Below are 10,278 nucleotides of genomic sequence, written 5' to 3'. Positions count from 1 at the left end.
GTAGCATGCGCCAAACATGGCAGAATCTTTCACCTACAAACATAAACACCACCACATTCAAGCAGGTAAGGGGTGTGTGAGAGAGAGAATGCACTGGGAATTCTCTGCCTTTAAGCAGGGACAAGGGTTACCACATCCTGTTCCTAAAATCAGCTGAAAAGCGGTTTGCATATCCAGGTTTGCTGTAGGCATTACCCGTGGGGGTGTCTGAGGTATTAAGCCGGTGTCTTAAACTCTTATTAATTTTGACTAAAACAGAACCGATTGCACAAGTTACCCCAGCAGGGAAATTGCTCCAAGACTCTTCTAGGGCATGTGAAATAATGAGGTACGTGAATGACAATAGTAGTAACGGTCAAGCGTGCCGAAGAGCTGGCATTTAGCAATTTCTAAGTGAGAGAAATCGCACCAGTTGGTCCAAACCCATCAGAACTGTTTGGCCGCCCAGAAAAAGCAGCACAAAAACTTTAGAAAAATACAAGGCAAGAAAATGCATCAGGTAAAAATATAGACCCCCTTTGGTTTAGAAAACCATCTCCCTTCATAATATTCATCCACTCCCTGTTAACAAAAGAGTCACATAGTATGGACGGTAGGAAAAATAGGTTTTGCTGTCTGAAAAGAAACCTAATAAGAATCCGTCTGCAGCATTTCAGTAATTGTTGTCCCGTTTTCCGAGGCGATTGCTCCATTTACAGTAAATATTTGTTTCCCGCAAAGAGAATAAAGACGGCCGCACGGCTCCCCCCACCAGCAGTCAGTCTGTCGCAAGAGATTACAGCCGGCAGCTCTTCAGTTGAAGAACCTCTGATACATGTAGTTTTCTTCAGAAACTGAATATCCAAATTTTTGATAAAAAGCGACATTTTTTGGCAGGCACTCCAGCGTGATTTTGTAACAATTCAGCCTCTTGCTTAGCAATGTAAGAGTGGATGTCAATCTAAAGAGAGGAGGGAAAAAAGAAGTTAGTGCTTTGAAAAAGAAAGGTTTTTACAAGAACGGTCTCACAAGAGGGGCTTGAGCCTTTGCCAGAGGCAGGTGCAAAATCACAATCTCTACATGTCAGCGCTGTGACACAGCCTTAGACACAGGAAGCGGGCTGAGCCTTTGAAGCAGGCGGGAAATTCACAGAAGCTATCCTGAAAAGGGCTGGAAAGCTCGATGCAGACTGAGCATCCAGAAGGAAAATGGAGGGAACGGCCAGTTTTAAGTTGCCTTTTATGCTTTCCAGCCAGACACTAAAATTATTTTATGTTTTTGTTATTACACTTGTATTCCTGGGGAACGCAAAGAGGAGCATTCTGGCCTAAAAAGCCCCTGAGGTTTTATTTATTTAGGAAAAAAATTTAACCACCTCTTCAAATACCTTCCTCAAGGAGGATCACAAGGTAAACGCCTAACCCACACTTCTACTATAAGACCAAGCACAAAATTGTCAGCGGTTACAACCAGCAAGAATGCAAGACATAGGAAGCAGGCTTAAATAAAGTAATAGTCACCAGCATAATATTTTTAAAGCAGGAAATGTAAAATGGGAAGCATAAAACAGCCCTCAACAGAGGTGGTTTGCTGTTGCCTTTCTCAGCATAATGACCCTGGTATTCCTTGGGGGTCTCCCATCTAAGTACTAAACAGAGCTGACGTTGCGTGGCTTCTGAGATCAGGCTTGCTGGGGCCATCCAGGTCAGAGAAAGTAGTAGTAATGCTGTTTTCTGGACCAGGAAACCCACTTTTAATTGGACCACAGGACCTTGACCTCCCTGGGAGTCAGCAATGACAGCTGTCAAGAGATACTTACAGTTTCCCAAGCTGCTTTCCTCGACACTCCCCACTTACGACAACATCTTCTATTCTTCCCCTCTGTGGAAATGAGAGTCAGCCGTGTTCAGTAAGGGCAAATCTAAGACAGCAAGGGCACATGAAGTCCCAGGGAACTTAATGGGGCTTTTTTTCAGAGAAAACACACACAGAATCCACTGATGCAAACACAGAAAAACCCTTGTGGTAGGAATTTAAATTATTAAACATTAAAATGATAAGCATGCATTTACCAGTTATACATTTCTGTATCATTTATTTATTTACTTCATTTATACCCTGCCAGTGGGGGCTCAAAGCGGCTTATATTGTTCCTCATGCTTCCTCTTTCTCCTCTCTATCACCCTGCAAGGTAGGCAAGGCTGACAGTGTGTGACTGGCCCAAGGTCACTCACCCACCTTCCATGGTGGAGCAGGGATTTGAACCTGGGTCTCCCAGGATCCTGGTCTGACACTCTAACCACTACACCATGCTGGCACAAGACCAGGGATGAGCAGGGGAATCTGCTGTGGAAAGCCAGCAGAGAAAAAAGAGGCTGTCTCAGTTCCCCTCCCTGTACCTGATGTTCCAACAATTGCAGGTTTAGTAGTTTAAACTAGTGCTTTTTAAAAATAAAACTGACATCCCTAACATGGGGAGGGACTGGAAGCAGCTTGGGTGGGAAACGGGTTGTATCACACCATTCGAGAGCCAGAATGGTGTAGTGGTTAAGAGCGATGGTCTCTAATCTGGAGAACCGGGTTTGATTCCCCAATCCTCCACATGAGCAGCAGTCTCTAGTGAACCAGGTTGGTTTCTCTACTCCTCCACATGAAGCCAGCTGAGTGACCTTGGGCTAGTCTCAGCTCTCTTAGAGCTCTCAGTCCCACCTACCCCGCAGGGTGTCTGTTGTGGGGAGGGGAAGGGAAGGTAATTGTAAGCCGCTTTGATTCTTCTTTAAGTGGTAGAGAAAGTCGGCATATAAAAATCAACTCTTCTTCCCCACACAGGGGTGGCTTCTCCCAGCCTAAGGGAGGCTGTCGCCCTGCCCTGTGGATCTTAGGATGCCATGGAGGGTGGAGCAGCGGGACACAACCCTTTGCCATCCCACGAGCAGGAACCTGGTCGTGACTATCAACACAGCCCTGGCCACTCAGTCAACACTAGAACCTGGAGTGCCAACCCCCTGGAGATCCAGACACATCTGGAGTTTATTGCCGTAACATAATTGGCGAGGAGTAGTATTGAATCAAAGCCTGAACTCTCCCTAGAAGCTAAAGTGACTGAACTGAGGCTATTGTACTTTGGTCATATTGCGAAAAGACATGCTGGTCATTGACTGTATTAATCAATTTGATTTGATAAAAGACAAGCGTCACTGAAAAAGACTATAATGCTAGGAAAAGTGGAAGGCAGGAAGAAAAGAGGAAGACCCAACCTGAGATGGACTGACTAAATCAAGGAAGAAGAGTTCGTTTTTATACGCTGACTTTCTCTGCCATTTAAGGAAGACCATTTAAGGTAGGTGGGGCTGAGAGAGTATGACTAGCCCAAGGTTACCCAGCTGGCTTCATGTGTAGGAGCAGGGAAACAAATCCAGTTCACCAGATTAGCGTCCACCGCTCATGCGGGGGAGTGGGGAGTCAAACCCCACCAGATCAGAGTCCACTGCTCCAAACCACCGTTCTTATCCACTATACCACGTTGGCTCTCAGCCATGGCCCTCAGTTTGCAAGACCTGAGCAAGGCTGTCAACAATAGGGTGTTTGGGAGGTCATTCATTCATAGGGTCGCCATGAGTCAGAAGCAACTTGATGGCACTGAACACACACACAGAAAGCCCCAGCACTTCTCTGTGACTACACCTGGATTTCACCACACCATACATACCTTTGCACACGAATGAGTGAATTTATGTTCTATAACTAAAGTTGCAGTAGCCACAATCTGGCCTACAGTTGTATCTTCCACCACCGTCACATAGTAGTCTCCGGAACGCTTCATGTGTTCAAAGGTTTCTGTGGATACAGGATCGGGGACAACCTTGGTAACGCACATAGTATGCTCCTTCCTGGCAGCACTGCCACCTTTGGCTACTCAGAGGGTATCTCGCTGCACCTAAGCAGCATATGAGGAGCCCTCAAGAAGCAACTGGAGTGTGCCGTTCCCATAAGAACATCAGAAGAGCCCTGCTGGATCAGATTGGTGGTCCATCTAGTCCAGCATCCTGTCTCACACATAGACCAACCAGTTCCTCTTGGGGGCCAACAACAGGGCATAGAGGCCAAGGCCTTCATAACAACATAAGAAAAGCCCTGCTGGATCAGACCAGGGGTCCATCCAGTCCAGCATCCTATCTCGCACAGTGGCCGACCAGTTCCTCTGGAGGACCAACAACAGGGCCTAGAGGCCAAGGCCTTCCCCTGGTGATGCCTCCTGGCACTGGGATTCAGATGTGGATGTTCCCTTTATTCACCAGAGCTAGTAGCCACTGACAGATGTATCCTCTATGAATCTTTCTGATCCCCTTTTAAAGACACCAATGCTGTCACCATATCCCCTGGCATTCCCCTAGAAGTGGATGCCCTCGAGTTCTAGTATTTTCAGAGAGGGAGAAAAAGTTATCTCTGCCCACTCTCTTTACCCCATGCATAATTTTATAAACCTCTAGCATGTGTCGTTTCCCCCCACCCCCCAGCCATCTCCAGAAACCAAGTCATATGAGGAAAGGTTGAAAGAGCTCAGTATGATACTGATGTTAGCCACCCTGAGCCTGGTTCTACCAGGGTAGGGTGGGATATAAATAAAATTGATTATTATTATGCTTAGCCTGGAGAGATGACTGAGAGGGGATATGATGGCCATCTTCAAGTACTTGAAGGGCTGTCATATAGAAGATAGCATAGAGTTGTTTTCTGTTGCCCCAAAAGGTGAGACCAGAACCAACGGGTTGAAATTAAATCAAAAGAGTTTCTGTCTAAACATTAGGAAGAACTTTCTGACAGTTAGAGCGGTTCCTCAGTGGAAAAGGCTTCCTCGGGAGGTGGTGGGCTCTCCTTCTTTGGAGGTTTTCAGTAGAGGCTAGATGGTCATCTGTCAGCAAGGGTGATTCTGTGAACTTAGGCAGATCCTGAGAGGGGTAGGAAGGGTTGCGTCAGTGTTTGGCTCTCATGGCCCTTTTTTACATGCCCAGGGAAATACTGATCGCCACTTTGGGGTCAGGAAGCAATTTTCCTCCAGGCGAGGTTGGTCAGGAATCCTGGAGGGCTTTATTTTGGTCATCTTCTGGGTATGGAGTAGGGGTCACGGGGTGTGTGTGGGGGAGATGTAGTTGTGAATTTCCTGCCTTGTGCAGGGGGTTGGACTAGATGACCCCTAACTTTATGATTCTATGATCTCTTTTCTAAACTGAAAAGTCCCAGACTCTTCAACCTTTCCTCATAGGAATGTTCAGCAAGATCCAACAAGGCAGAGAAGCCGGCAGGTTGGCCAAGGACAGGTGAGAAGAAAAGACTTCCCTGGCGTTGACCTCTTGGGGCTCTCCCTGAGGATCTCGGCAAGGTCTCCTTGTGTGACAGTCGTCGCTTGAAACTGACCACGTGGGATCTGGACCATGAAAATTTAGGGCCAGTTTGGAAGGTGGCATGAGGCTCTCTCGTTCCTCGGGCTGCAGCACACCAACCCAACAGATCCTGTGGAATCGGCAGCTTCCCCCTTACTTCTCCCCAAACGGTAAAAGACAAAATGCACTCACTGGTGAATTGCTCCGGGCTGACAGCTCCAGTTTCCGTCAGCTGACCCAGGACTTTTAAAAAGCCTGTAAGAGAAAAGATGGTTTTTAGAAGTAGAAGAAGAGTTGGTTTTTATATGCTGACTTTCTCTACCACTTAAGGGAGACTCAAACTGGCTTGCAATCGCCTTCCCTTCTCCATAACAGACACCCAGTGAGGTAGGTGGGGCTGAGAGAGCTGTGACTAGCCCAAGGTCACCCAGCTGGCTTTGTGTGTAGAAGCGGGGAAACAAATCCAGTTCACCAGATTAGCCTCTGCCCCCACTTGCTCAAGTGGAGGAGTGGGGAATCAAACCCGGTTCTCCAGATCAGAGTCCACCGCTCCAAACCACCACTCCAGATGTGTTTCGCAAACAGCCTCACAACCTACAGCACGCGCACTGCTGTGACTGGCTGTGATACACGACCAAAGCAACAGCACGGGTGTTGAGGGGCCTTTGAAGAGGACCTGGGAGACAGTGCCTTTCCCACTGGGTCTTCCAAGGACAATGAAACTCCAATGCACGGTGAAATAAACTCACAGACAAATCCCCCACAAACCACAGAGGCCCACCCTGCTCTTCCCCGAACTTGTCTCACACGACCGATGTAAACATGAAACACGCGAGGCGCAGGAGTTCCCCCAAAATAACTTGGAACAAGCTCAGCCTCTCCCTTGAGCTGGGCTGCAACCTGCCGGGCAAAGGAGTGGCACATGCTCAGTTTGCATGGCAGTGATCCAGCAGCCCTTGCAACTATGGAGTTGGCACGCTAGCAAAGGACACAGAGCTATTCTGCACACAGGGAGGCGCTTGGCCAGATCAGCATGACGCTCTAATCAGGGCTACACTACCCTTTCCCTAGATTTAACAGCCACTAGCCATTTCACACTTTTTTTTAAAAAAGGAGGATGTTGAAAATTATTTTTTCCATGACACTATAAAGAGAAAAGTTGCCGCATCTCTCACACAATTCGCCGATCTACTTGACAGAAGATAACACAGTATCTGCTTCTCAGAAAGTGTCATTACTATCCGGGGAGTAATAGGTTTATTTTGTGCAGTATCCTTTTGTGAACGGGCTAAAACAAACGTGGGCGAGGGAGTCTACTTGATCCGTACAAAATGGGAACTGAGTTCTGCTGCAATAATGTAATTGCATCCCCCTCAGCTGAGTCTAAAGCACCTTGCCAATAAGTAAGTTCCTTTAAATTTATGGATTTCTAACCAGCAGAAATAGTCTGGCAAGAAAAAAAATTCTGTTAAAGGTTATCTGGACGAAGCTAGGCAAACATTTACGATTTGCGTCCTCAAATCAGGGCTATCCATCCCAAGAATGAAGGATGGAGCCGACCAGCTTTTCCGCTGGTGCTGTCTTCACTACAGCCCTGGCCTGGCTGGATTTTTGTTCATGCACATCTCATAATCGCTAGCATAACGGGGGGGGGGGGTCAAAAAGGAGCCCCCCTTCCAGCAAAACATCTGGCAGGATCCAACCCTAAGCTTTTGGTCTGAAAACCGCCAAAGGTAAAGTCAACAACATATTCTCTTGAGTGTAGGTAAAATCAAGGGAGGATTTGGTAAAGCCAAACTGAGAACCCAAGATGATGAAGAAGAGTAGGTTTTTATACACCGATTTTCTCTACCTTTTAAGGAGAATCAAACCAGCTTACAGTCTCCTTCCATTCCTCACCCCACAACAAGACACCTTGTGAGGTTAGTGGGGCTGAGAGAGCTCAGAGAGAACTGTAACTAGCCCAAGGTCACCCAGCTGTAGGAGTGGGGAAACCAACCCAGTTTACCAGATTAGCCTCCGCCACTCATGTGGAGGAGTGGGGAATCAAACCCAGTTCTCCAGATTGGAGTCCACCGCTCTTAACCACTACACCACACCGGATGGTTCCAAGCAGGATGGAAGCAGAATGGACAGTGCTGGCTCAGTGGTAGAGCGCATGTTCTGCATGCACAAGTCCTGGGTCTGTGCCCAAACATCTTCACCTGAAAGGATCACAGGTCAAAGGTGTCAGGAAGGACCTTTCCCTGGCTGAGATGATGGAGAGAGGAGACAGATCAGATGGAGCCACGGTCATCTCTGCTACTCAATCCAGACACTTAGTCCTAAAACCTCGTTCTTTCACTCACAATCCTAGCATGATTTAGTGGGCTGATCCGTTAATATCAAGCAGTTTTCACAGGACGCTTCCAGGCTGGAGGAGAGTTCTGTGACATTCAAAAGCTTCCTTTCCCCCATCATTATGGCTGATCCAATAAAATATCTTAAAACTCTTCCTGGTGTCTCTGGATGCTATTCCTATTTCTCTAGCTCACACTGAATTTGCCAACATGCCTGCCAAGCAGAAACAGGATAGATCTCATGGAGGAGAGGTCCCTCAGTGGCTGCTAGCCATGGTGACAAAAGGGAACCTCCACATTCAGAGGCAGTCAACCTCTGAAACCTAATGCCAGGAGGCAACACCACAGGAAGGCCTCAGCCTGTATGCCCGGTATGTTGGCCCTCCAAAGGAACTGGTTGGCCACTGTGGGAGGTGGGATGCTGGACTAGATGGACCACTGGTCTGATCCAGCAGAGCCCTTCTGATGCTCTAACAGACAGAATTTTCATAACAGAAGGTCACTAAATTCCTTGGGCAGAATCCTACAAAACTTACCACTTTCATTTAGCTCAGTTAAAAAAAAAAGAATCAGAACATGAACTCGATTGGAACTGTACCTCTGTTGATGTCACCAATGCAGAGAGGTCTCAAAACTAAACCCTCGCCGGGGTCTGCCGGAGAAATGGGGGGACAGAAGGTCACGATGCTCTGGCTCCAGTCCAACTCATGAAGCAGGCGGGGGTCATACAGGGGCACGCTGTCGGCCTTGATTGTTGCTACGGGCATCATGGCCGCGGGACTGCGGCAACGGGCCTCCTGAAATCCAAAGACACACCTTTGCTCAAACAGCCACTGCCTGGAAAATGCCAACCTTTGGGCTCGGAAATACCTAGAGATTTGAGGGCAGAGCCTGGGAGAGTGGAGTTTAGGAAGGGGAAGGACCTCGGTAGGATACAATACCATGCAGTCCATGTTCCAAAGCAGCCGTTTTCTCCAGAAGTGGAATAAATGTTTAAATAAATAAATAAATAAGTGGTTTATGTAGTCTGGAGATTAGTTGTAATTCCGGGAGATTCCCAGCTCCCATCTGGAGGCTGGCAACCCTCGCCAGGATAGTTTCAGGACTTCAGTGCAGTGTTTTAGTGCCCACGAGATGAATTCTGCAACTGTTTCTGTGGTCCTTTTGTCAGATCCTGAAAAGAGGTTTAACGGATGCTAATCCGCACAGCAGGCTGGGAAGGTAGCAAACAAGCAGAGCTAAACTATTAGCTCTTTGCTCAGCATGCATCTTGCAGGAAATCACAAACCAAAATGTGTAATAGATTCAACAACCTGAAATCCACAGTGGAACAGGCTTCCTCAGGAGGAGGTAAACTCTCCTTCCCTGGAGGTTTTTAAGAAGAGATGACCATCTGTGAGCGATGCTGATTCTATGACCTTAAGCAGATGATTAGAGGGAGGGCATCTTGGCCATCTTCTGAGCATGGAGAAGGGGTCACTGGAGGTGTTGTGGGGGAGGTAGTTGTGAATTTCCTGCATTGTTCAGAGGGTTGGACTAGATGACCCTGGTGGTCCCTTCCAACTCTATGATTCTATGAACCTCTGTTCACATGAGATTCTTTGGGGGAAACATATGACCGTTCCCCTTTTTGCCTTTAAGGGTGGGATTTACTTCCGCCGCCTCCCCCCAAACATCCAGTTCACCTTTCCTTGGCCTGGCTCCCTTGCCCTAAGCTTGCCAGGCTGGTCAAAGCTCAGCATAAATACAAGATATCCTTTAAATAAATATGGGGGGGCTTTCACATGGTCCTGCTACTTGATTTTCCTCTCCCTCCTCTGCTATTCCAATTCCCTTTCAACTGTACCTGAATTTGTCCCCCTGCCTATTTCTTCCTTAGCTCCACATTAAAAGGAAAAACTTAACATACAATAAAGGCACAAACCCAGCAATACAATGATCACAGAGCGGTAGCTTACCCCGTCGTCTGCGACGTAGCAAAAAGTCAATACAAATTAGTGTTTACTTTTTCGTCAGACTGGTTCTTTGAACGCAGGTTTAAACAAATGTTCTAAGTTCAATACGCCTTTTAAGATAAAGGCCCTGGTCCAATTTTTTGCCAGGTTCCATATACTCATTCAGTTGCACTCTCAACACAGATTCTCTGACCCCCCCCCCCCCCAACTGAGAGCCAGTGTGGTGTAGTGGCTAAGATTGTTGGACTGGTAGCTGGGAGACCTAGGTTCGAATCCCCATCTGGCTGCAAAAGCTCACTGGGTAAATTGGGGCCAGTTACATGCTTTCAGCCGCACCTACCTCACAGGGTTGTTGTGAGGGTAAAATGGAAGAACAGAGAGCAATGTAAGCCCCTTTGGCTCCCTGCTGTGGAGAAAGGCTGGGCACAAGTGAATAAAAGAAAAAGAAGACTTGGTTTTTATATGCTGACTTTCTCTACCACTTAAGAAACCGGCTTACAATCACCTTCCCTTCCCCACAACAGACACCCTGTGAGGTAGGTGGGGCTGAGAGAACTGTGACTAGCCCAAGGTCACCCAGCTGGCTTCATGTGGAGGAGTGGGGAATCAAACCCGGTTCTCCAG

The 10,278-nt window shown here is 47.5% G+C and overlaps 1 protein-coding gene across 1 annotated transcript; it reads right to left on the bottom strand.

The window, feature by feature from the left end:
* Positions 1-766: 766 nt before the first annotated feature.
* On the bottom strand, positions 767-8,481 carry GNPNAT1 (glucosamine-phosphate N-acetyltransferase 1). Its single transcript, XM_056852088.1, has 5 exons — positions 8,298-8,481; positions 5,553-5,615; positions 3,689-3,816; positions 1,799-1,860; positions 767-940 (listed from the first exon to the last, which is right to left on the bottom strand). The coding sequence occupies exons 1-5, from the start codon at positions 8,467-8,469 to the stop codon at positions 793-795; spliced, it is 573 nt and encodes a 190-aa protein (XP_056708066.1). The 5' UTR covers positions 8,470-8,481; the 3' UTR covers positions 767-792.
* Positions 8,482-10,278: the final 1,797 nt, after the last annotated feature.

This window comes from Euleptes europaea, chromosome 6, assembly GCF_029931775.1.
Source record: "Euleptes europaea isolate rEulEur1 chromosome 6, rEulEur1.hap1, whole genome shotgun sequence".
NCBI classification, from domain to species: Eukaryota; Metazoa; Chordata; class Lepidosauria; order Squamata; family Sphaerodactylidae; genus Euleptes; species Euleptes europaea.
This window is presented reverse-complemented; position numbering and strand designations above follow the sequence as displayed.